Here is a 23905-nt window from a genome sequence, read left to right on the forward strand (position 1 = left end):
TGATGGTGGTGATGATGATGACGTTTGAGATGACGAGGGAGGTGATGAAGATGATGAGGAGGAGGAGGAGGTGGTGGAGGATGAGATGGAGGAGGGAAGGTGGATGATGAGGACGACTACCACTGGTTGTTATTGGAATCAAAACTTTGTTGCCAGGAGGAGAGGAGAGTGGCGGGGCTAATCAGTTCCTAATTGCAATACAATCCCAATACTCAAATCAAATGGATGCGGTCAAATGAGACCGACACAACAGCCGACACTGCGACATGTCCTGTAGTCTATATAACTTCAGGGTCATTTCTCATTTGACGACCAAACAAAGATCGACGTGCTTCCCCCTGTGTCCCATGTGCCATGTGCCATGTGCCATGTGCCAGTGTTGTGCTGCGGTGTCATCTCCTGTCGATCTTGTCTCGGATATCCCTTCTCGCGCTTCTCGGCCTGGTCAAACGCCTCCCGCGCTGCCGCTTCGATGCGCTCGTCGCTTCCAGTCACCCAGCAGTTGACTGCTGGCCGATGGCCGCTGGCCGCTGGATTGGATTGGATTGGGGATGAGATAGCGTGTAAAGCAGCTTTGCAGTTGATCCACAAGGTTGGGTGTCAGTCCGGGCGGGTCGAGGACCGAGGAGGAGAGGCGGAGGTAGCGAGCCGGCATGAGGCAGACATGTGATTGCGCGCGCAAGACGTGAGATGGTGGGGAGCGGGAGTGACTCTCCGCGATAACGCTTTTGTAAGAATTTGCTCGTTTCGCTTTTACAATCGGAGGAGACTACTACTAGTCTCTCGCAAGCTGAGATAGACTGCTATCGGAGCAGGCGCGCCGCAAGTCGTCCCCACTTTGCATGCACTGCACAGCACAGCATAGGTGTATGCTCTGCATGCTCTGGTCGTGTGTAGTAGGTGGAGTTAGTGGGTGGCGACGAGGACATGAGAGTGGCGTTCAAGCCATCAGTGCTTGATCGTGGAATGCAATCTCCTCATGCTGCTCACATGCTCACCATCATGTCATCATTCTTCATCGCCATCCTGTATATATTTCCAGGCAGCCGTCAACGCCTCAACGCGCGTCAACGCCTCAACTAAAAGGGCGTCCACTTGCATATGGCTACTCATGACGCTTAATCGCCCCCCCGCGGTCATCGCGGTCATCCACTAACGATCCGTGCGGTGCATCCATGACTCATCTTGCGATTCTCTTCTCCTTGTCCTCTCCGCCTCAAGCTATACACGCTGCTGTGTTCAGTACACATCCACGACCAGTCATCCATCCCAGTTTCCCACACTCTTCGCAATCCCCGCGCACCGCTCTTGAATCATACTCGCCGCTCTCCTAGTGCCAACCGCGCTACAGCCTACACGCTTGCACACCTTGCCAACGGCGCGGCAGGATTACCTCGCTCGCGATCGCTCGCCACTTACTCTCCAAGCAGGCATAAGAGCCCTCGCCATGGCCTCCTACCACCCCGTCCCCAGCCTCTACTCCCTCACCGACGTTGGCAGTATGGACAGCATACATCTCCACGACCAGACGTCGCACCCAGTGGCTGCGGCAGTGAGGACAGCCAAGCGCCCTCCATGGTCACTCCGGAGGACGTACCGCGACTCGTCGTCCGATGAACGCGTTTATCTCTGTGTCGGTCAGTCCACGCCTCTCTTAGATGTCACACAACATCAGAGATCTAAATGCAGTCCTCTTCGAGGCCGTCACCGTAACAGCGCTCGCGATGGCCGCATTTCTTGTCATGGTGGTAGGCCCTCTTCACCTGCCTTAACACCCCTCTGATCGTAGACCCGCATGCCGCCCTCGAACAAGCAAACTCTCGGCGTCTCAGTCTACATGGCAATCTTCGTTTTGGGGCGGTACGTCCCTCCTCCTCCTCCTCCTCCTCCCTCTCCCCGTCCACTCTTCGCGGTCTCACACAGCCTCTTCTCCCTCCTGTACTCGCTCGACGCAATCCGCGCCCGCAACGTCATCCAAGTACGTCCCCCTCCCCGTCCGCTGACCTAGCTCGTTCTCCACATCTGCTTCCAGCTCTGCATGTTCGTTTACGCCGTCACCGAAATCCCGCAGACCCGCTCCGCCTTACGGAACCTCGACGACGCGCGCGCCTGTGTCCCGCGGGGCGGCACGTACGACTGTCTCGGTAAAGGCTCGCTGTATTTCATCCTCCTGAACATCCTCGTGTGGCCGATCGTCATCACTGCCATCGCGACGGCGGGGTATGTCTTCCTCGCACGCAGGCTGTACGTCCAGTTCGGGTGGGAGGAGTTCCGGATCCTCAACGCCAGCATCGGGCTGAAGCGTGCGTGTCGTGCGTCACGGCTGACAACAGGCATGTATCGGACGTACGCGTGCATGGTGTCACTCCTCAAGCTGCTCGCGTTCTTCGCGAGCGCCTTCTGCATGGCGGTGCGTGCACGCCGACTCCTCTGATAGCAGTACATCGTTCTCATCACCGCGCTGTGGCGCGACAAAACCGAGCTGATCATCACCGTCATTGCCCTCCCGGTCTTCTATCCTACAATCGCCGTAACCGGCTGGGCGCTAATCACCGAAGACGCGGCGTAAGCCCCCCCCCCCCCCCCGTCGTCAAGCTCACACAGTCTCATGCTCGTCTCCTTGTTCCTCCTCTTCGCCGGCGAAGCATACTTTGTGTGAGTTCCACCCTGTCCCGCTAATAGCAGCTACAAACTCGCCAGCTTGTGGCTGCCCCGCACGGCCAAGCTGTACACGAGCACGCGCGCGACTCTCGCCGTGTTTTGTGCGTACTCGATGAAGACCCAGGACGCTAACGCCAGCGGCCTTTGCTATTCTCGTTCTTGTGCGCGCAACCTGTGGCAGCTGACCCCAGCTCGCGGTGCTCGGGAACGGCGTGGCGTGCCTGCTCAACTTTGGCAAGGGTTTGCTGCCAGCGCACCAAGAGCGGCGGCAACGAGCGGCGGCGGTGTTCCAGCCCTCTGTGGCGCGAGAGAAGGGGCAGGAGCGCCATGTCGAGGAGCGCCTGGTTATCGAGTAGGGCGTGAAGCAGAAATCAGCGCCGGCGGGACGACACAGGCCCACGACACACGACGCACGACATACGACACACGACACACAGCGCTCAACACAGCACACACCCATGATGCCGCAGCCGACGTTGTATACTTGTACATGCAGGAGTGAACTGGCGCAAGACGCGCCTGACTTGTGGAGCGGAGTGCCTGACCATGTGGCGGAGGCGGAACCGGACGGACACTGAGATGAATGGCATACGAAGCGAGCCAGCAGCCCAGTCAGCGTGAAGCGAAACTCTACTATGCCACATTTGTGCCAGCTGTTCCAGAGATGACGATCGGAGAGCGGAACGCGCCACGGAACCCTGGCTTGGGGGCTTGCGGGCAGCAAAATTGAGACGGCGGGGTGAGGCGCGAAGGGTGGCTGCAGGCCGAGGGCTGATACGAGGGCCAGGGAGCGGCGTGCGTGCTCACGCGAGTACCGTGGCTTGGCGAAGACGAGACCGCGGAGAGATGTGGAAGAGACGGCGCAGACGAAGACATGGACAGCGGAGAGGAGGACGCAGCGCCCCCCGACGTGTGTAGACACGCTGTACGAGTGTACAGTACGAGGGCGGCATGCATGTCTCGAGATCTGGAGACAGATCAATAGACAAATAGAGAACACCATTAGAACAGTCCTAATACCTCGGCCCAACGAATAGCGGAGATTGTAAATGGCCGGATGTGTGGCATAGGGAGACGAGTGCCCTGAGGATAGAGTAGGTTTTAGACATCCTTAGCTCATCCCCCCTTATCCCCTTATCCCCATCTTACCTCCGTCCTTCCTCCTCGTCGCTCCAACCCCCTCCCTCGTCGTCTCGATCTCTTCTCGATCTCTTCTCAACAACACTCTCCTTGGTCTCTCCTCCTCCTCCGCCTCCTCCTCCTCCTCCTCCTCGTCGCCTGTCTCTCCCCTCTCCCCGTCCTCGCGTCGACCTCCATCATCGACTCGAGTCCCAACTCCGAGAGACTCCCCAATCCCCGATCCATACCCGACTCCCTCCCCCCTCCCAACCCCACTCTCAACATTCGTCAGCTCATGCCCCCCTCCTCCTCCTCCTCCCCCTCCCCCTCCAACATCTAGCACCCACCTGTCCTCTCCGACGCCCCTGCACACACCCACCCCGCCCGGGCGGCGGCCGTCATGCCGTCCTCCTTCCTCCGCGCCGGCGTAAACGCGCTCCGCGACCGCTCCCGCGCCGTCGCTGCGTTCGCCGGCGGCGGCGGCGGTGGTGCAGCACCTCACGACTCCGTGCCCCTTCCCCTCCCCCTCAGCAGCTGGCACCTCGCACCCGAGAGCCTCTTGGACGTCAAGCGTCTCCTGTTCTGGGCTGCGGCATGCGTGCTCCTCCTTGTCCTCGGTGAGTCCGGCGCGCGCGCGCACGCGTTGTGTTTGTAAACTTTTGTTGTGTGCACACTTTCCAACAATGCTTACCCAGTCGCCGCAACATGCCCCGCCGAGTCGTCCTTCCGCGTTCACCTCACCGAGCTCGCGTTCCGTCGCCACCTCGCGCACATCCGCTCCTCGGACGCGCCCGAGGAAGGTGCCCGCGCGACCAACGGTCATGCGACCAGTCCCGGCACCAGCAGTGGCACCGATACACCAATCGCGCCATTCCGCTTTGCCAACCACGTCGCCATCACTCTGCGCACGCCCAACATGTGCTACCGGTCTCTGTTTTTCTTCGCCCTCGCCTTCGCTGCACCCCCCTTGCCGCCAGTCTACCTCTCCGACCCGGTGATGGGCAAGCCTCCCAAGGCCTCCGGGCCACCCAAGCCCGAGCCCACTGTCGCTTACCTCGGTGTTCTTGGGCACTGGTTCATGCTTGGACACGTCCCCGAGTCTCTGCAGTCGTCCTGGGGATATGTCGCCCGGATGGGCCGACGTGACAAGGCTCGCAAAAAGTCTGCCGCTCTGGACCGCGCTGGGGTCATGGAGATGCGTGCCGTTGCACCAAAGGACGAATCGCCTGGAACTGGGTCCAGGCCCTCGGCGCTCGTGCCCAAGCTCCTCTTCAAAACTGACTCGCACAAAGATCTCGCCGATTTGCTACCACTTCATTCGACCCCGTCTTCCATACCATCTGTGGGACCGGGCTCGCGGCGTGGGTCAGTGTCTACACTTGCTCCTCCACCAATTCCGCCCCAACAACCCGATCCGTCTATCGAAATCACCTCGCCCGTGCTCACGGCGCTCAAGTCCGACTTGGCCGCTGCGCAGGCCGTGCTCACTGAACTGCAGACACAGCTGGCCGCGCACGACGAGTCAGTCGCTGCATCCCAAGCGCATTTACAATCCACAGTCGACGAGCTGCGGCAGCGGCGCAAAGACGACGATGCCGAACGCCAAGATCTCAAGTCTAAAACCAAGACGCTTGAGGACCAGAAGCGGCAGGCAGAAGCGGCGCGCCGCGACGCCGACAAGCGGCTCAGGGCTGCGGAATCCGTGCGCGACGGACTGCAGGCCAAGATTGCCACGGCGTTCGGCGAGATTGAGGATCTGAGGGAGCAGATGAGGGCAAGCGAGAAGCAGGTCAAGATTGTAAGCAAAGAGGGCGCGCAGCATGTGGTCGACACTCGTGCTGCGGTGGAGCAGAAGAATGAGGAACTGGGCGAGCTCGACACCCAGATTTCCCAACTCGACACGGCAATCGAATCGCTAAGCAAACAAGTGACCGAAGCCGAGGACAAGCTCAAGGCTGCCGAGACAGCTGCCGAGGAGGCGCGCAAGATTGCGCCCGAAGAGGAGATGATGCTTATGGCTGCCGCGTACGAGGCGGCCGCGAGCGAGTCGTACCACCACGGGCAGCGCCAAAACCAGGCCGATAGCCGCTGGGCGTCGCAGGCCGCGGCCTACATGGCCGAGGCAGGGTTCCCGCAACTCGACGAGTCGTACACTGCGCGCCCCACGGCGAACAACAACAGCACTACGGCCGGCGGTTACGCACACCTTGCACGCGCGCACCCGCACAACGCTTCTTACCGTAGCCTCAACGACAAGCGGGTTGCAGACGTCGCCGGCTTCGAGGACTTTGGCCCTGGTGCGTCACGCTCGCTCGCGCCGCACCGCTTGTCGACACCTCCTATCCAAGTACACATGGACGAGGCGTCCGAACACGGTTCACCGAGCACGGGGTCGGCATCGTTCCCCAACTCGTGGCTTCCACAGGGGCTTGTGCGCTCGCTTGAAGGTGGCGATACGCCGCTCGACAGTGGTGCGTCCGAGACTGAGAGAGACGACTCGCTATTTGCGTCGCTCGAGGACGCGCTTGCTGCTGGACCCTCGGACGAGGGCTCACCCAACTACGACTCGGACCAGGACTCGCCTATCGGCTGGCCGTCATCCGCGCCCGCATCGGGCGAGCGCAAGGTAACACCAACGGGGGTTTCGCGCTTCCACTCGACTCCGCCGGGTATGAGCGGAATGGGCGGCTCGGCTTCAACGCTACCCGGGATGGGTGCGCTTCCGTCTTCGCGCCGCTGGTTCTCAACTTCGCCCAGCAGCGAGAATGTGAGCTCGTTCCACCTGTTCAACGCTGGGCTCGGCTCGAGCGACTCGCTTCCGGGCTTTGAGAATGCGTTCGCCCCCTCTGCCAAGGAGAAGATGGCGCTCAAATGGCCCCTTCTCGGCAAGAGCAGATGGACGGGACAGCAGCGCAGCATCAGCGCGCTGGACGAAGTGACCGCGAATCTTAAGCACGACCTCGGGCCCATCGGCAGCGGGAGCCCGCGCTCGCCTGGCCCTGGTCCCTCGGCTTCGGGCACAGGTACGGGCGCATTCACGCCCGGCCCGAGCGTGGAGGAGATCTTCAACCGCGCGCCCGGCGAGTGGCCTGCGTTCTCGAACGGCGCGTCCCGCTCACCCGATACGGAGCCGTTCAAGGGCAAGGGGCGCGAGGAAGACGAGGACGAGCACCGCGTCGCGGAGCGCAAGCCGTCGTTCCGGTTCTTCACCTCGCTTGGGCGCAAGGGCGGCGTAGCGTAGGCGTAGGCTTAGGCTTAGCTAGCAATGCAGAGTGTCGAGTACATGGAGTGGAGGTGGGGCGATGCCTTGGCCCGTGCAAGCTTCTTTCACGTCAGCCGTCAATCAGAGGCGGAGTGATGCCTGCGCCGCAGCCACGTCCGAGCGCCCTCGTCCGAGCGCCAGCGGAGAACCACGGGGGCGGGGAAACACTGCAGCTTGCTACTCTTACCGTCCTCGACTGAGGCCGACTGGATATCGGCAGATTGTGACTGGCCATTAACCCGCGGATAAAGTGGGGTAGAACCGGATCACGTGATTCCCGGGCATGTTTCGGCTCGGCCGACTTTTGAGTCGAGCGATGGCGACATTGGTTAGGAAGGCAGTAGACTTGTGCATCTCTACTTTGTCTCAGCACCGGTGCGGAACTAGCGCCGAACCAGCTAGCGCCGAACAGCGTACTCTCTCTCCGCGGTCGCCCCCTCCTCCGCGGTCGCTCGTTGCCCTCACCGCCCCAATCGTTCTCTCCGCGCGCCTTCCGCTCTCTGCCCCGCGAGCTCGCTCCTCTCGCACCATGCCCTCTCCCCCTCGCGCATCCGGCTCGTCCACCCCCCGCTCCGCCACGCCGACGTATGGCGTCGACGAGACGCTCAAGAGCAACAGCGCGGACGAGCGTGTGCCCTACGTCGTGCAGAAGTATGGCGGCACGTCGGTCGGCAAGTCGCTCGACTCGATCACGGGGATTGTTGAGTGAGTGGCTGTCGGCGTGGGCGTGGGCGTCGGCGTCGGCGTCGGCGTCGTCCTTGTCCTTTTTCCTCCCCCTCCTCTCCGCCTGACCCCAGATCATACCTCGCGTCGCACCGCGTCGTCGTCGTCTGCTCCGCGCGCTCGACGCAAACCAAAGCGCTCGGCACCACCAACCTGCTCCTCCAAGCGTCGCGCGAGGCGCTGCAGTCCGCGTCCGCGCGGCCCAGCGCGAGCGGCTACCAAACCCCGCTGTACCCGAAGCGCGTGGGCAGCGGCTACTTCTCGCAGAGCGTCATGTCGTCGCTCGCGAGCCTCAACGACGCCGGCGCGGCGGGGCGCAGCGCCTCCCCCTCCCCCTTCCAGCCTAGCGGGCGCGCGCGCGCCAACACCGACTCGGGCGCCGACACGCCCACCGAGTGGGCGGGCGAGTTCGAGGCCGGCTTCAATGCTACCGTGGACACGATTAAGCGCGGGCATCTCGCCGCCGCGCGCCAGGCGCTCTCGCGCGGGCCGTTGCGCGACGAGCTCGAGGACGAGATCGAGCGCGACTGCGAGGCCCTCCGCGCCTTCCTGAATGCCGCGAATGTGAGTGTGGTGTGTGCGGTGTGCGGTGTGCTGTGTGTTGTGTGTGAGGCGTGCGCGGGCGGTGGGGCGGTGGGCCGCACCATGTGGGCCATGTTGGCCCGGCTGCGTTGCGCCTGCGATCTGCAGCGCCGGCGTTTGCACGAGGGCGCGGCGCGTCGAAAGCGATACCGGAGCCGTGAATGAACGCGCTTGCCTGCCTCTACATTCCACACACCGCATCGGAGCTGTGTTGGGTGTATATTGTGTTTGCCAACAGGCATACGCTCTCTTAGCTGGGGGAATGCCGACGAGGGCCGCAGATGCCTCGGGCTTTGCTCGGACGCATGCCAGAACCGCCCGCCTGCCCAAACCCCGTCTCATGCTCACCCCAGATCATCGACGAGATCTCGCCGCGGTCGCAGGACTCGATCATCGGCACTGGCGAGCGGCTAGCGTGCAAGATTGTCGCGGCCGCATTGAGGGATCGCGGCATTGACTCTGAACTCGTGGTGCTCGACAACATCGTCGACCAGTCGATGACGTCGGCCATGGACGCGGCGCTCACGTCGTCGGGCGACCAGGGCGTGTCGCAGCTCGGCCAGGCCTTTTATGACGAGCTTTCGAAGCGTCTCGGCGCACGGTTGCGCGAGTGTGGCCAGCGCGTTCCCGTCGTCACTGGCTTCTTCGGACCCGTCCCAGGCTCGCTCCTCGCCCAGATCGGGCGCGGCTACACCGACCTCTGTGCGGCGCTCTGCGCCGTCGGCGTGCAGGCCGGCGAGCTCCAGGTGTGGAAGGAAGTGGACGGCATCTTCTCCGCGGACCCGCGCAAGGTGCCCGGCGCGCGCCTCGTGCCGTCCATCACGCCCGACGAGGCCGCCGAGCTCACATACTACGGCTCCGAGGTCATCCACCCCTTCACGATGGAGCAGGTCATCCGCGCCAAGATCCCCATCCGCATCAAAAACGTCGAAAACCCCAAGGGCTCGGGCACCATCATCTTGCCCGAGTCCGACTTGAGCGCGAGCGTCGACGGCCTAGACCGCCTCCCCACCGCTGTGACGATAAAGGACCAGATCCTGGTGCTCAACATCCACTCGAACCGCAAGACGATCTCGCACGGCTTCCTCGCGCGCATCTTCGGGACGCTCGACCGGGCCGGCGTCGTCGTCGACCTCATCTCCACGTCCGAGGTCCACGTCTCGATGGCGCTGCAAGACTTTGGCAACGCGCGCCGGCTTGAGCGCCTCGTCAAGGACCTGGAGAAGATCGGCGAGATCACCATCTCGCGGGACATGGCGATTCTCTCGCTCGTGGGCAGAAACATGCGCAACGCCATCGGCTCGGCGTCGCTCATGTTCAGCGCGCTCGCGCGCGCCCAAGTCAACCTCGAGATGATTTCGCAGGGCGCATCCGAGATCAACATCTCGTGCGTGATAGAAAACAAGGACGCGGTCAAGGCGCTCAACGTGATCCACGACTCGTGCCTCAGCCACAAGCCGGTGGGCGTGACGCGCGGCGACGGGCACGCCAAGGCGCTGACGCGCGCGTCGGTCAACCCGGCCGTCCTGCACGTCGAGTACGCGGTGCGCGGCGAGCTGTCGCTCAAGGCCGACGACCTCGCGCACAGACTGCAGGCGGGCGACACGAGCCTGCCCTTTGACAAGATTCTGTACGCCAACATCGGGAACCCGCAGGAACGCGAGCTCAAGCAGCAGCCGCTGACGTACTGGCGCCAAGTGGCGGCGCTGGTCGAGTATCCCGAGCTGATGGCGCATCCGCTCGCGGCCGAGCTGTTCCCGGCCGACGCGATCGCCAAAGCCGGGCAGCTCGTGGACGAGTTCGGCTCTGTCGGCGCATACACGGCGTCCAAGGGCTCGCTGCCGATCCGGAAGCGCGTCGCGCAGTTCATCGAGCGCCGCGACGGCTTCCCCGCCGACCCCGAGCAGATCATCCTCACCGGCGGCGCGACGCCCGCCGTCGCCATGGTCATGGACCTCGCCCTGTGTCCCGGCGACGGCGTGCTCATCCCCATCCCCCAGTATCCGCTGTACACGGCGACGCTGTCGCACCTGCAAGCCACGCCGGTGCCGTACCACCTGGACGAGGCGCGGGGGTGGGCGCTCGACGTGCCGAGCCTGAAGAAGGCGATCGCGCGCGCGAAAACCAACCCGTCGCTGCGCCAGCTCAAAGCCCTCGTCGTCATCAACCCCGGCAACCCGACGGGCTCGTGCCTCTCCGAGGCGGACATGCGCGAAATCGTCCAGCTGTGCTACGACGAAAGCCTCCTCCTCCTCGCCGACGAAGTGTACCAGAACAACGTGTACGACCCTGCGCGCCGCCCGTTCGTGAGCTTCAAAAAGGTGCTGCGCTCGATGCCGGCGATCGCGGACGCGGTCGAGCTCGTCTCCCTCCACTCGATCAGCAAGGGCGTGAGCGGCGAGTGCGGCCGCCGCGGCGGATACCTCGAAGCCGTGAACCTCGACCCCGAGGTCGACGCGCTCCTCCTCAAGATGGCGAGCATCAGCCTCTGCGCCCCCGTGCAAGGCCAAGTGGGCGTGGACCTCCTCGTGTCGCCGCCGCCGCCCGGCGCGCCGTCGCACGCCGCGTACGCGCACGAAAGCGCCGCCATCCACGAGGGCATGAAGGCGCGCTCCAAGCTCATGGCAGAGCGCTTGAACCGCCTCGATGGCGTGACGTGCCAGCCCGCCGACGGCGCGATGTACCTCTTCCCGGCGCTGCGGCTGCCGCCCAAGGCCGTCGAGGCCGCGCGCAAAGCAAACAAGGAGGCGGACACGTTCTATGCCCTCGCCCTGCTTGATGCGACGGGCATATGCGCCGTCGCGGGCTCCGGATTCGGCCAGGAGGACGGCACGTACCATCTGCGCGTGACGACGTTGTGTCCCGACGCCGAGGAGATGATGACGCGCATCGAGGCGTTCCACAAGCGCTTCATGGCCAAGTATGCGTAGCGGATGGAGGAGAGATCGGAGGGAAGGCGGGGGTGTGCATAGATGTCATGATGTAGTGCAATGCCATGGGACCAGGTGGATTGAATCGCCGGGGAGGATTTGGGCTGCCCCGTTGGCACGGGCAACTGATGCGCTCCCATAGCATATCGTGGCGAGGGCAAGCGCAAGCCCGCGCGAGTCGGAACCCAGGCCACTATCTACAAGACGTATACAAGACAAAATACATGAGGTCGTTCTGTGGCCGCCCTCGGCCCTCGGAGGCTGAGGTCACCCCCCTGCACCCACCTCGTCAGCAGCAGCATCGTCCCGCTCAGCACATCCCCTTCCGCGTACTCCTCTGCTCTCTACCATGCCCACCAACGCGCATCAACCGCATACATGCACTATATACGACATGCCTAATTGATACGGAAAATGGAAACCAAAAGTGGGTGGTGGCGGTGGCAACGCACCGCCAATACAACAAGGTACACGGCGGCACCAGGCCGCAATGGCCTTTGACAGAAACGTTAGACGGCATGCCCGACGAGCGCAGACTGGGGCTGCACAAACTGCTGCGCCTGCACAGGCGGCGGCGTCACGCGGTAGGGCAGGTGCTGGACCACGGGCTCGTCCTCGGTGTAGATGCCATACATGTTGTCGAGGGTGCGGGCGCGGGACGGCATGGGCCGCGACTGTATGCCCGTGGCAGACGCTTGGGTGTCCGCTTGAGCCGTGTGGTCCGCGAACGGGTCGGGATCGAGTGATGGGACCGGGACGCGTCGCGCTTGCGGCTGGCGGAGCTTTGGCCCAGGTCCGGAAGATGAAGGTTTGACGGGGACGCCGGCGGAGGCTGGCTGCCCAACCACTCCGGCTCGGTCGTAGGTAAGCCACTCTTCGTAGTGAGTGTTTCGAAAATTAGACGCGTCGTCGTCGACCGCCTGGATCACCTCGTGGTGGTCGTCGTCCGACTCGCTCCGCGCGTACGGGTAGGCACCACGTGAGCGGTCAAAGCTTGGATGGTTCGAGTCGAAGCGGCTCGGGGTGGACCCGACGCCTGCCATACCTGGCCCGCTGCTACCACGCGATCTTCTATCCTTGGCAGCAAAAGGAACGGCTAAGGTGGATAAATGTCTCCAGCGCGAGCGCTGCTGCGGCGGGAGCGGACCGTCGGAGAAGTCGAGCGCGGAGTGCTGCGTGCCATTGCGGCGGAGGTTGCTCGCACCCTTCTCCTCGGCGGCACCGTACGCGCTGAAGGCATACGGATTCGATCGGTCGGTAGAGGCGACGATAGTGTTGCTACGCTTGCGGCGTCGCTGATGGTTAGTGGCATTTACGTTGCCAAAACTCACGAGGCAGAAGAGGATGAGGAACACTGCGGCACCGACAGCGGCAATTGCGCCGATGGAGATACCAGCCTTCGCTCCAGTAGAGAGGATCTCGCTCCCGGACCCAGCACTGGCCGCCTCTGCAGAACCCGACACATTGTCAGAGGCAGATACACCATAAGGCGGTGGTTGCGATGCTGTCACGCCTGGGTTGGTGGGTTGGACGTTTGGCGTCAGGGTCCTCCCAGAAGCAGCGGAAGGAGAGGAGATTCTTGCAACTGAGGCCGTCGACGCGCTGGCAATGCGAGCGGCTGATGACAAGGATGACGAGGACGATACAAGCCCAATGATACCCGCAACGACGGCTTCGCTGCTAACCGCGTCCGAAGGCACGATTGATTCGGCTGCCGCGGACCAGTCTGTCCAACTCTGCGCCAAAGTGTCCTGAACAGGAGCAGACGCCCACCCCTGTGTTGATGATGGTGTCGGCTCTGGTTCCCAGACGGTCTCAGACTGGGACACGGGAGCGTTGGGCCCGCTGCCGTATGTCTCGGGTGGAGGTTGGTACGCTGAGGACGGTGTCCATTGCGGTGCAGGGTCCGATGAGGCCGGAATGGGGTCGGACGTCGAGGGCTGTTCACTACTGTAGATGTCAGTTGCGTCGTCTCGTCACTTGCTGCGCATCGGTACGCACGTGGGCTGAGGCTCGGGCTCAGGAGTCCACGTCGGGGTTGGGCTTGGGCGAGGGCCCGTGTCCTCACTGCTCGAAGCAACAGCGTTCTGATTCTGATTCTGAGACGGTGCCGGCGCTGGGTCGGCGGATGATTCCTGTGCTTGCCTCTCGGTTTGTGGTGATGCGGGCTGTTCTGAGGGCTGGCCGTCCAGTTTGACGTCCTCACTCGGGCTCGGAGAGGAAGGGACAACGGCGGGGACGACGGTGGGTGCGGAGCTGGTATTATCACTGCTGCTATCGTTGTCGCTTGGGCTGTCGCTCGAGCCTGATGAGATAGAAGGGGAGGGAGAGGAGTCGGCGCTCGAGTCTTGCCGTGGGAGATGGGGGGTATAGGGGACAGAGCGTGCGAGGAAGTCCAGGGTATCGGCGTGGGCGTGCACAGGCGAGCCCTCGGGGCGGTGGTGGGGATGGGAGTGGTGATGATGGAAGTGGAGCCGACGGCGGGGTCGCGTGCCGGTCATGGCCACGGAGGCCGAGTCGGGGGACATGTTCCGGAGTGGTGGGAGAGGGATGTTGGAGTCGGCAGTGTGTATGTGTCCGTGTGGAAGAGGAGCGGATGGCAGTGGCGAAGGGTTCGAGGCGCTGCCGCGAGAGCGAGAGGGAGGGAGAGAGGGAGGGAGAGAGGGAGGGAGAGAGGGAGGGAGAGAGGGAGGGAGAGAGGGAGGGAGAGAGGGAGGGAGAGAGGGAGAAGAATGTAAAGAGCGTGAAGATGGAAAGAAAGACGTCGAGAGAGAGAGAGAGAGAGAGAGAGAGAGAGAAAGAGGACGATGACAAGACGACGAGTAGACAGTTGTTGACGGAATCCACGGATGGAGCGATGCACCAAAGGCATGCCTTTCAGGGACCACACTCCGTTTTCTGGGAGCCTTTAGCGCAGGCTCAGGGAAACACGAGGGGCCTGAGCGAGCCAAGCCCAAGGACTGAGGGTGCAATGTCAGGGACATGTTTGGGGATTCCCCGATGGACGCGCTGGAACCGTTCCTGTCGTGCCTTATCGGCTCGGCATTTCCCCTGTCGGCCCCTGTTTCCCCTTGCAGCCCCTGACATCCGAACCCCGGCTTGAGTGGATTAGACCCAAATTTGAGTTACTTAGGGCCAAGGCTAATGGAATTAGCAAAGATTCAGCGTGTTTAGAGTCTCAGGGAATGCCCCGATTCCTGGCCCAACGTGCTGACACCAGGCTAAACGCCCCTGAGCGCCGTCTCGACAACAACAGAACATGATCAACTCTTTTACTCTCTCTTACCTCGTCTCGTCATCATCTGCGCCGAGCATGAAACATGCAGACCTGACTGCGCCGAGTACAGTATAGCAGTTGTCTTTTCTTGGGTTGGGTGACGGGTGACCTTGCAACCAGGCTAAAGACCATGGCCAGACCCAAGTCCCCCTTCCGCCTGGCCGCCTAAACACTTGGACTCATCTCTTCTATACCCAGGGTGGTTGCCAAACGCGCCCAAGCGTCACCTGCGACCGCATGGCATGGGTGTCAAGAGGGTGTCTCGTGATTTCAAGGTGGACATGGCCTGCATGCTGCGTGGCCTGGCCTGGACGTGTTCGCAGCGTGGGATGGGTGCTCGCGCGACTTGGTCGCATGGTCGTGGACGCAGGCGCGCGAGCAGATGTCAGGCCACGAGGCAAACCACCAACCCCATGTGGCGCGCGTTTACGAGCTCATCATGCTGAGATGACACAAGGCAAAACGCCACGCCTTACCACTCTTACCACACGCCGCTCCACATGCTACCATCTACGTCCTCCTCCACACGACCCCACCGCCCTGCTCCCACCCCCCTAGTGCTCCGTGCCCTCCTTGACCCGCACCTTGAACTCTCCCCGCGCCCGCACACCGTTGACCTCGTCCAGGGCCCACTGGCGACACGCACGGTCCTCCCCCGCATCCGTGGTCCACCGAGCACGCGCCACAATCGCCCACCCACGCGTGCTCGGAATCCGCAGGCTCTCCTTCTCCCACTTCCACCCGCACTGCAAGCCCCACCACCCCAGCCACATGACGTACGCCTTGTACCGGCTCGCCCCGGCCTCGAGGCCGTCCTCGAACCCGCCTTCGGGCGTGTGCGCATGCGGCGGCGCCTTGTACTCGTGGGATGTGAACTTGCCGTCCAGCGTGTGCAGGCAGCACGGGAGCGAGAGGAAGGGCACCGGCTTGGCGGGCAAGAGTGAGAGGAGGGGGATCCATGGCTGGTGTTTGTAAGTCAAGCTACGAGGATGCACTCACTGTCAACTCGTCCGCATGGTTGCCGAGAAGGAACGACTCATCCGGAATCACGTGCTCGCTCACGCCCACGCTCGCCCCCTTCCGGTCTCGCCCTCGCCAGACCCCCACATCCCACTCTTCCATCGTGGCCGGGAACAAGGACGGCATGTCGATGCCAAGCTCGACGAGCGCACGCTGCGTCGCCTCGGGGTACTGCGGCCAGGTGCGCCGCTGTCGCAACTCGTACCCTTTTCCAGAATATCCCTGAATATCAGCTGAAGAATTCTCTTCAAGGTGCAAGTCACCCACTTCAGAGACAAGAATGTGGACCAGAAGCCCATTGCCCTGTGGTGTCAGCGGTCCAGCCCTGATTTTGCGCCTGCTCATAAACTCACACATCCGAGGTCGACAAACCCGCCAGGCGGTCGGCCCCACTTGTCCCACTCCATGCCCGTCTCGCTCCCTTCGCGGGCCGGATACATGTCGCGCCAGAGGAGCATAAGAAAGGCGGCAATGGCAATGTCCTGTTGTCCCCAAGCAGCAATGTTGTGCGGCAACAGCCGATCGTCGGGTGAGCCTCCGTCTCGCACGCTCTGTCCGTCGGCACGGCACGAGCCCCACTCACCTTCCACACATGTCGCTTGACGTCCTCGACCTTGGTGCTCCACGGCTGGGGCACGCGGCTGTCGAGCTGCTTGTGCCTCTCTTTGAGCGCCTGGTAGAGGTCTTGGAACGGCTCGCGCGACACGACCACGTCGTGGTGCACGCGCTTGACATAGCCATACGCGCTGCCGTGCCCGTGCTTGTGCAGCTTTTCGAGCAAGTGCAAGCAGGTGCGCTGCAAGCGGTTCTCGGCCTGCACGCGCGCCTCTGCGCGCGCTTCGGGCGAATCGTCCTCGAGCACGGTAGCCGGGGGAGGTACAGCGTCCGTGGCGGACGGGGACAGGGGGCCGGCAAGGGGCGAGCGCCTCAGCCGTGGCTTGGGGGGAGGACCGAGGACGTCACCTGCCGGTGTCGGTGAATCCTCGAAAGGGAGGTACCCAATGTAGATGCGGCCGTATACCCGCGGCTCATCGCCTTCTGGAGGCTCGATGCTCTCGTCGGCCTCCCACAAGAACGCGAGCTGCCGCACTGGAGGGTGGTAGTATGGCATCTCGGCGGCACTCGACACCTCTGGCGTCTTGAGGACGAGGCCCAGTCTCCCGTCGTCGGACGAGTATGCCGCATTGCGCTGGCAGAGTCTGGTGTCGCGTCGCGCCTGCCGCGGAACGAACCGAACACGTATTCTCTCGATGGGAGCAGGGTTGACTCCGATGTGGGCGGCCAAGGCGTCGTCGATCGCATCTGTCTCGGGGATGCCGGGGAGTTTCTGGGCGCGCAGAATCAGGCTCGAGTTCTGCTCGGGGTGTAGCGATTGCTCTTGGAGAACGAGGTGAAACAGGTCGAGGGGGAAGTAGGCCGGCGCGGAGAGAGGGACGACCCAACCTGGCGCCGAGAGCGGCGTGGGCGTGTTGCGCGGCAGGTATGCCGGCTGAAACTTTGGGTGGACAATCTCCCTGCCTGGCTTTGGTTTGGCGTTTGGGGGGTAAGAGGTCCCGCTCGTGCCGACGTCCAGCGCCGAGAGCTGGTCTTGGAGTGTCATTGGGGTAAGGTGCGCGCAGCAACACGGATGTGGCCACGTCGATGTGTGATGTGATGATCGTCGTTGGAGCGGAAAGAGTGGAGACGGAGATGACGGAGATGACGGAGATGACACGTGTCATCTCCGCTCCCTCACCACGGCATCCGCCCATCCGCCCCCTGATCTCCGTGCCTGGCTGTTGAGCCGCGATCAGTCTGTCCCCGCGTTCTTTTCCACGTCGCCCCCCTCGTTCATCCTCGTCTCTTTCTCTTTCTCCTCTTCCACATACATCAATATGTCGGCAGTGGACTCCAAAATCCCAGCCGATGTAAAGGCCCAGGCGCCCGTCGCCAACGGCGCCCACCTCAACGGCTCCAAGCCCTCCTGGCGCACGTAAGTTCTCCCTCCTATCATATCTACGGCACGGCCCGGCTGATATCAGCTCAAACGTCAAGACGGTCCCCAACCCCCCGCTGCCCGCAGAGGGCTGCGGCTCGTTCAACAACTACCACCTCGCCGCCATTGACATTATCGTCCCATGGATCGTCCAGCGCTGCCTCCCCTTCGCCCGCAGCAGCTGGTACATGTACTTGTTCCTCTTCGTCGTCCTCTTCGTGCCCCTCACCATCGGCTACTGGATCGTCATGTCCCGCTACGGCCCTCCCATCAACGACAAGATGCCTCTCCCCAACCGTCCCCTCTCCGACTACTACACCATCACCGACGAGGAGATGCGCGCAAAGTGGGACGGCAAGAAGATGCCCATGCAGATCTGGCACGACGCCTACTTTGACGGCAAGATCGAGCTCGCCCCCGGCATGTCGTGTCTCGACGTCCTCGAGTACCGCTACGACTGGTCGCGTTTCGAGCTGTCATTCGACAACTTCCGCTACGTCCTCTTCAACCTCATCCCCGATGTCATCTTCCACACCAAGCAGCAGGACGAGGACCAGATCCGTGACAACTATGACCGGGGCAACGACTTCTACAGCTGGTTCCTCGGCCCCCGCATGATTTACACCAGCGGCGTCATCAGCGACATCCACCGCGAGGAGACGCTCGAGGAGCTCCAGGACAACAAGCTCAACCTCGTGTGCGACAAGATCGACCTCAAGCCCACCGACACCCTCCTCGACATCGGCTGTGGCTGGGGCACCCTCATCGCGCACGCCGCCAAGAACTACGGCTGCCAGGTGACGGGTATTACAGTTGCGCAGAACGGCGCCGAGTGGGCCAACCAGCGCCTGCGCGAGGCCGGCATCCCCGAGTCCCAGGGCCGCGCCCTCTGCCTCGACTACCGCGAGATCCCCAAGACGCAAAAGTTCTCCAAGATCACGTGTCTCGAGATGGCCGAGCACGTCGGCATGAAGCGCTACCGCACCTTCCTGCGCGGCCTGTACGACCTGCTCGAAGACGACGGCCTCCTGTGCTTCCAGGTCGCGGGCCTCCGCAAGTGCTGGCAGTTCGAGGACCTCATTTGGGGCATCTTCATGAACAAGTACATCTTCCCCGGCGCCGACGCCTCGCTCAACATGGGCTGGGTTATCAACGAGCTCGAGGGCGCCGGCTTTGAAGTCAAGAGCGCCGACGTCTTTGGCGTCCACTACGCCGCCACCCTCCACCGCTGGTACAAGAACTGGATTATGAACCGCGAGAAGGTCGAGGCCACCTACGGCCCTAGATGGTACCGTCTCTGGCTCTACTTCCTCGCGTACTCGATCATCGTCGCGCGCCAGGGAGGCTCGTCCGTCTTCCAGATCACGCTCCACAAGAACCTCAACGGCTTCCACCGCGTCGAGGGCGTCCCCACCCACCCCGCCGTCAAGATGGTCCGCCCCAAGGGCGACTTTGTCCCCATCGACACCCACAAGAGCTGGTTCCCCGAGGTCTACGGCACCTCGGTCTCGGCCTCCGCCCCCAAGATCTAAGCGCGGGTTTTGGTCTCGGCCTCGGCTTCGGCCTCGAGCCTCTGAATGTGGGCGCGCGCTGGCACGCTCCCCTTCATGTCATCTACACCATCTCCCTCCTCCCCCTCCCCCCTCCCCCCAAGCGCATAGAGCAATGCTATAGACTACTTGGCACCAGCGCTGCGGCGTTTTTGAATGCATGTATGTCTTTTTGGTCGCCGTGACGCAATGTTGGTGCATGCAGTGGTGGTTGGCGTAATGCCATTCAGGTGAGCAACAATGTGTGAGCTCGACAACAACCTCGTCGTAATGATGTGAGCTTCGTCTGTGGTGGGTGGCTGAACGCACCGCCACCTCCAGCAAGATGATGCTACGTTTCATGCCGTTTACGAATACAAGCTAGATACGATGTAAGGGGGTATTGGAAGGGATGTACACTTCATCTACTATCTACCGACCATGGTCATGACGGCCTTGGGCGCGGGCGCAGGCTGCTTCCTCACACTGTTGGCGTTGGCGTTCGCATGGCTCTTGGCATGCGCCGTGCCAGGCTGCACCCCGGGCGCGGCGGCGTCGCTCGCAAGGCTCGTCGAGCTTCCGCTCGTAGCCAGCTGCGAGAGCGGGGACAACCGCTGGCGGCCCGCCATGGGCTCCAGGCGCTTCTTGATCTCTTTGAGCGCCTTGGTGGTGGGTTTCCAGGCGGTGATGTTGTCGCGCAGCGTGCGCAACTCGTCGGGAAACAGGTCTTTGACCTCGGGTGAGTCTACGAGCGCGCGCATAATCCATGGCAGCTCAAAGTCGTTGCGCGAGTCGCGGGCTGCAAAGGGCTCGACTTCAAGCGGCGGCATGGGCTGCGCAGCAGGGCCCGCGTGGAAGAGATACTGCACGGCCATAGAGTAGCACCCCAGCTCCTCGTACGGCGTGCTGTGTCCGACGCCGGTGAGCGAGCCAGCCGTTGCCTCGGACAGATGCTCTATGAGGCGCTGGTCGTCGATCCCTGCGTTGCGGAGCATGAACGCAAAGCAGAGCAGGTTGGTCATAAAATCCGAGGCAGAGTAGGATGCGCCGTCAACGTACAGTGCGCGCAAGAGAAGCGGGTGTGAAGCCGTAGCGAAGGACGCCCCGTAGATTGGCACGACCTGGTCGTTAAGCGACGAGAGCAGGAGTACCTTGACCTCATTCTCAACCACCATTGCAAGCGCGCGCTGGTACGCGACGGATACGGCCGAAGTCGTATCCTGGAACTCGAAGAGCTCGCGCGCGGCTGCATTCTCAAACCACTGCAGGTAGGGCTGGATGACGCTCGACGTCGATATCGAGTAGAACGGGCCGAGGTGGACGCCGCACATGGCCAACATGGCCACCTTCTGCCGGCCGCCCTCACGCCCGCTCATCCGAGCAGCGAGCTGCCGACCCTTCTTCGAGTCTTCGTTCGGCATGATGCCGATGGGGCCAAAGGCCCACTCGCATCTGGCGGTTGCCTCGCGGTTGGTGGCAGTGCGGATGTGACCTTGCGCAATCATGCGGGAAATGAGGTGCGTCGTGACGATACACCCCTGCGAGTGCGCCGCGAAGAGAATGGCGTCGGCGCGGCGAAGATCGTTGATCCAGGCAGGGTTCGACAGATACTGCTTGTACAGCTTGTCGACGCGGTGCTCGATCGTCCCTTCACCTTCCAGCGGAATGAGCGTGAGCCTGATATCGTTCTCGTCGACGTCCTTCTCCTTGAAGAACTTGCGTACTGCCTCGCCCATCATGTTGGCAAACTTAGTCGAGGTGCCTGTTGGCTCGCCGATGACGCTACGGTCAGTTATCGCTGTGGGGGAGCACTCACGAAGTCAACATCTTTGCTGGGAACCACCCATGCACGCCGATGACAACAACGCGTTCGACATCACGCCAGCCGTCATCGGGGCTGCCGCCGCCGAGCCCGATGCGGCGGGGAAGATTAGCTCCTATGTCCCGTCCAGCCTTCTTCCCTCGCTTCTCATGTGGTGGATCGACTGGCTGTGTGCTGTACACGTAATTGAAAGCACGCAGAGCGAGCCCAGCGGCTCCAGGGGGTTCGGGATTGCGGGGTAGAAGGGATCGCGGCGGACGATCAAAGGTTATATCGAACGTCGGGATAATGAAGTTCTGCTGCTTCGGGGCTGGCTTGGGGGTCCCAGGCAAGTCTGATGCGCCTTTGATCGCTTGCGCTTGACCATTAGCCTGAGCGACTCTCGGAGACGGTGGTGGTTGCGACGCGCTAACCGCCGTACGCGTGGAGGAAGCGTTGGAGAGGCGACGACTCCGGTTAGTAGAGAGATTTTGCGATCGCTTATGAGCAAGTTTCTGTGTCGGCTGAGGCTGGACAGATGCAGTGCTGATGGAGTCGCGCCGCTCTTCAGGTCGGAACTCCGTGGTCTTGCCTCTTGCCACCACTCCTGTTGCCTTGCTTTGTGATCCAGCGAGCTTGTCCGCAGCTGCAGGCTGCGAGGCGCTGGTTTGCCTCGAGAGATTGGCGCCGGTTGCCTTTACCGGTGGCCCTCCTTTCGAGGCCTGGGAGAGACTGGCCTGTCGCGAAACATTCGCGCCGGTAGCCTTGGAGTTGCTCCCCTCGCGCGCCTGGGCAGCCTCGATGACCTTAGGCTCTTCTGCCTGGGGAAAGTCTGGGTCGTTCTCCATGTCCATGACCTCCTCACCATCCAAGGTCTTAGTGGAGGCCGTAATGGTCTTCTGTGTTGCCCGAAACGCGAGGTAGCTCAGCCAGCCGGACGTCGAAGCCGCCGAAGAAGCGTACTTTTGCTGTTGCGCGGAAGATGACGTAGGCTGCGGCTCATCGGGAGGAAGCTCAATCTCAGGTCCATTCGTGGGAGCAGGGACATTTGTTGTTGGCGACGGATTCTCTGCGGCCGGCTTCTGATCTTCTGCAGGATTGGACAGCTGGACAATAGTGGATGGCTCCACCTGTTCACCAGTGACAGGAGCTGGTGGTTCCGTTGTGGTCTCCGCGGGAGGAGGCGCTGCACGAGTGGAGGCCGGCTGGGTGGTGGTGGGATAGACCCATGAAGTGAGATATGAGCCCCACCCTTGCGCGGGCGCAGCAGCCGTCGAGGGCGATCTCGACCTGGATCTCGGGCGTTGAGCTTCCGACGAAGAGCGCTCAGACGTTATCTCAGCTGGAGGAAGGAGGCTGCCCTCGACGGGGGGTGGTGCTGCGAGTATGGCCGCTGTGGACTTGGTGACCGGCTGTTCGACGGACGTGGGCTCCGGTTTTGCCTCACAATGAGTGTCCTTATCCTTGGGCGAGTTTGCGCAAGCCTTGGACGGAACTGGCGCCGGTGTCTTGGACACGATCTTGGAGTTCTGCTTCCCAAGCTTATCCGCGCTGCGGCGATCAATGCTGGTCGATGTCCGTGGAGATGGCGGAGCTGATGGAGAGGGCGTCGCAACGGCCGAGACTGTGTGAAGAGACCCTACTCTCTTGCGCCTCTTCACGCTTCCATTCATGCTGCCATTTGTGCGGGCGCTGGCTCTTGATTCTATCCTGGCAAGCGCCAATTCCGCAGCTGCGACGGCGGGGTCGGTCATGTCATTCGGAAGAATGGGCGGCGGCACGAGATGATGAGCCGCCGTGGAAGACTCGCCACCTCCACCCCAGAAGTACGCGCGCCACCCGGCAGGAGTGGTCTTTGTCGGAGGGTCCGCTGGACGCATGATGGGGGTAGTGGGGTCTGGAGTTCCGGGCTCTGGCTCGGGCTCGGGCTCGGGCTCGGCTTTGAGGTCGTCCTCAGCTGTGTTGAGTGGGAAAGTGGATGTTGGAGAGGAAGTGAGTGGTTGTGATGGGATGAGAGTCGACACGGTGGCCTCATCTTGCTGTTCGTGTGCCGCGGCTGTGGCCGGAGGCGCAGGCACGGGCTGCATGCGATCCGCACGACCACTTTGCCGCACATCGTCGTGATCGGCGCGTGCGGCGGTGGCCGTGCCGGGTGAGTCGGCACGCGCCTTGCCCTTGTCCTTTCTTGGGAACGAAGGCGCAGGCGAGTTCCAGCGGAGCCACGCCCCACTCTGTTTGGGGTTAAGGCGCGGGGTCGTTGGAGCGGGTTCATCCATGGCGCACGCGCTGTTTCGCCGCTCTGGAGTGGTGTCTCTTCTCCCGGAGGTAGAGGGGACGAGGAAGTCTTGTGGGACAGAGCGACGGGAGCTGGCGCGGCGTCGACGCATGCGAGGTGTAGGTGGTGGTGAGTCGGCGTCGACGTCGGCGTCGGGCGGTAGCGATGCGGAAGATGTGGGGTCAAGATGAGGATGTGGGGAGCGCAAGGTCGAAGGTCCGGCCTCTTCCTCCTCTGGAAGGGCGGCCGAGAGGGGATATGATGAGTAACCTGAGCGCATGGACGCGAGTGTTGCTACGCTTGAGCGGCGTGAGCGCAAGCTGATGCGTTCCCCTGCAGTGTCCCGGTCGAGTTGGCGGGACAGAGCCTCCTCGCTCGCACTGCCGTCTGCCTGGACGGCATCGCCGTGCGCAAACACCAGAGACACGGAGACATGTGCCTTGGCAGCGGCGACGCGGCCGCGCGAGCCTGGCGCACCCCGCAAGGCGGAGGGCGGTCGACGCACCGACGAGGCGGGAGTGCGTGGTGCGCTTGAGACGTGATTCCTGGCGCTCATGCAGGCAAAAGCATGGTCGAGGAGGTGAGTCAGTGATGTTGGGGGGGCCGTCGAGATGAGATGGAGATGTGGGGAGTGGAGGAAGGTGCATTGGGTGGCCACTCCGTCACCGCATCTCCGCGGCATGAGAGGCACGTGGAATCGATTACGATCGATTGTATTCAGAGGACTGTTACGTCAATAGCGGAAGCATTT

The 23905-nt window shown here is 62.5% G+C and overlaps 9 protein-coding genes across 9 annotated transcripts; 5 read left to right on the forward strand and 4 right to left on the reverse strand.

Annotated features, from left to right (window-relative positions):
- Window positions 1-361: 361 nt before the first annotated feature.
- On the forward strand, window positions 362-670 carry COLE_05556 (uncharacterized protein; the record flags this gene model as incomplete). The annotated part of the gene is made up of 1 exon (XM_018423669.2): window positions 362-670. One exon carries the CDS (start codon window positions 362-364, stop codon window positions 668-670), a length of 309 nt encoding a protein of 102 aa, XP_018277446.1.
- A 1125-nt stretch (window positions 671-1795) lies between these two features.
- On the forward strand, window positions 1796-3017 carry COLE_05557 (uncharacterized protein; the record flags this gene model as incomplete). Its single annotated transcript, XM_018420451.1, has 8 exons — window positions 1796-1860; window positions 1924-1978; window positions 2009-2410; window positions 2441-2565; window positions 2605-2655; window positions 2686-2762; window positions 2800-2822; window positions 2853-3017. 8 exons carry the CDS (start codon window positions 1796-1798, stop codon window positions 3015-3017), a joined length of 963 nt encoding a protein of 320 aa, XP_018277447.1.
- A 277-nt stretch (window positions 3018-3294) lies between these two features.
- COLE_05558 (uncharacterized protein) lies at window positions 3295-3537 on the reverse strand (the record flags this gene model as incomplete). The annotated part of the gene is made up of 1 exon (XM_065626419.1): window positions 3295-3537. The coding sequence occupies one exon, from the start codon at window positions 3535-3537 to the stop codon at window positions 3295-3297; it is 243 nt and encodes an 80-aa protein (XP_065482230.1).
- Window positions 3538-4180: 643 nt separating this feature from the next.
- COLE_05559 (uncharacterized protein) lies at window positions 4181-7021 on the forward strand (the record flags this gene model as incomplete). Its single annotated transcript, XM_018426820.2, has 2 exons — window positions 4181-4397; window positions 4476-7021. 2 exons carry the CDS (start codon window positions 4181-4183, stop codon window positions 7019-7021), a joined length of 2763 nt encoding a protein of 920 aa, XP_018277449.1.
- Window positions 7022-7571: 550 nt separating this feature from the next.
- On the forward strand, window positions 7572-11277 carry COLE_05560 (uncharacterized protein; the record flags this gene model as incomplete). The annotated part of the gene is made up of 3 exons (XM_018421459.2): window positions 7572-7747; window positions 7840-8329; window positions 8701-11277. The coding sequence occupies 3 exons, from the start codon at window positions 7572-7574 to the stop codon at window positions 11275-11277; spliced, it is 3243 nt and encodes a 1080-aa protein (XP_018277450.1).
- A 509-nt stretch (window positions 11278-11786) lies between these two features.
- On the reverse strand, window positions 11787-13805 carry COLE_05561 (uncharacterized protein; the record flags this gene model as incomplete). The annotated part of the gene is made up of 3 exons (XM_018425481.1): window positions 11787-12572; window positions 12609-13227; window positions 13279-13805. The coding sequence occupies 3 exons, from the start codon at window positions 13803-13805 to the stop codon at window positions 11787-11789; spliced, it is 1932 nt and encodes a 643-aa protein (XP_018277451.1).
- Window positions 13806-15108: 1303 nt separating this feature from the next.
- Window positions 15109-17174, reverse strand: COLE_05562 (uncharacterized protein; the record flags this gene model as incomplete). The annotated part of the gene is made up of 5 exons (XM_018420448.1): window positions 15109-15516; window positions 15554-15796; window positions 15842-15877; window positions 15928-16109; window positions 16145-17174. 5 exons carry the CDS (start codon window positions 17172-17174, stop codon window positions 15109-15111), a joined length of 1899 nt encoding a protein of 632 aa, XP_018277452.1.
- A 274-nt stretch (window positions 17175-17448) lies between these two features.
- On the forward strand, window positions 17449-19081 carry COLE_05563 (uncharacterized protein; the record flags this gene model as incomplete). The annotated part of the gene is made up of 2 exons (XM_018420913.2): window positions 17449-17546; window positions 17596-19081. 2 exons carry the CDS (start codon window positions 17449-17451, stop codon window positions 19079-19081), a joined length of 1584 nt encoding a protein of 527 aa, XP_018277453.1.
- Window positions 19082-19506: 425 nt separating this feature from the next.
- On the reverse strand, window positions 19507-23710 carry COLE_05564 (uncharacterized protein; the record flags this gene model as incomplete). Its single annotated transcript, XM_018426821.2, has 2 exons — window positions 19507-20860; window positions 20895-23710. 2 exons carry the CDS (start codon window positions 23708-23710, stop codon window positions 19507-19509), a joined length of 4170 nt encoding a protein of 1389 aa, XP_018277454.1.
- Between the last annotated feature and the right edge of the window lie 195 nt (window positions 23711-23905).

The sequence above is a fragment of the Cutaneotrichosporon oleaginosum genome (genome assembly GCF_008065305.1).
Source record: "Cutaneotrichosporon oleaginosum strain ATCC 20508 chromosome Unknown ATCC20508_contig05, whole genome shotgun sequence".
NCBI lineage: Eukaryota > Fungi > Basidiomycota > Tremellomycetes > Trichosporonales > Trichosporonaceae > Cutaneotrichosporon > Cutaneotrichosporon oleaginosum.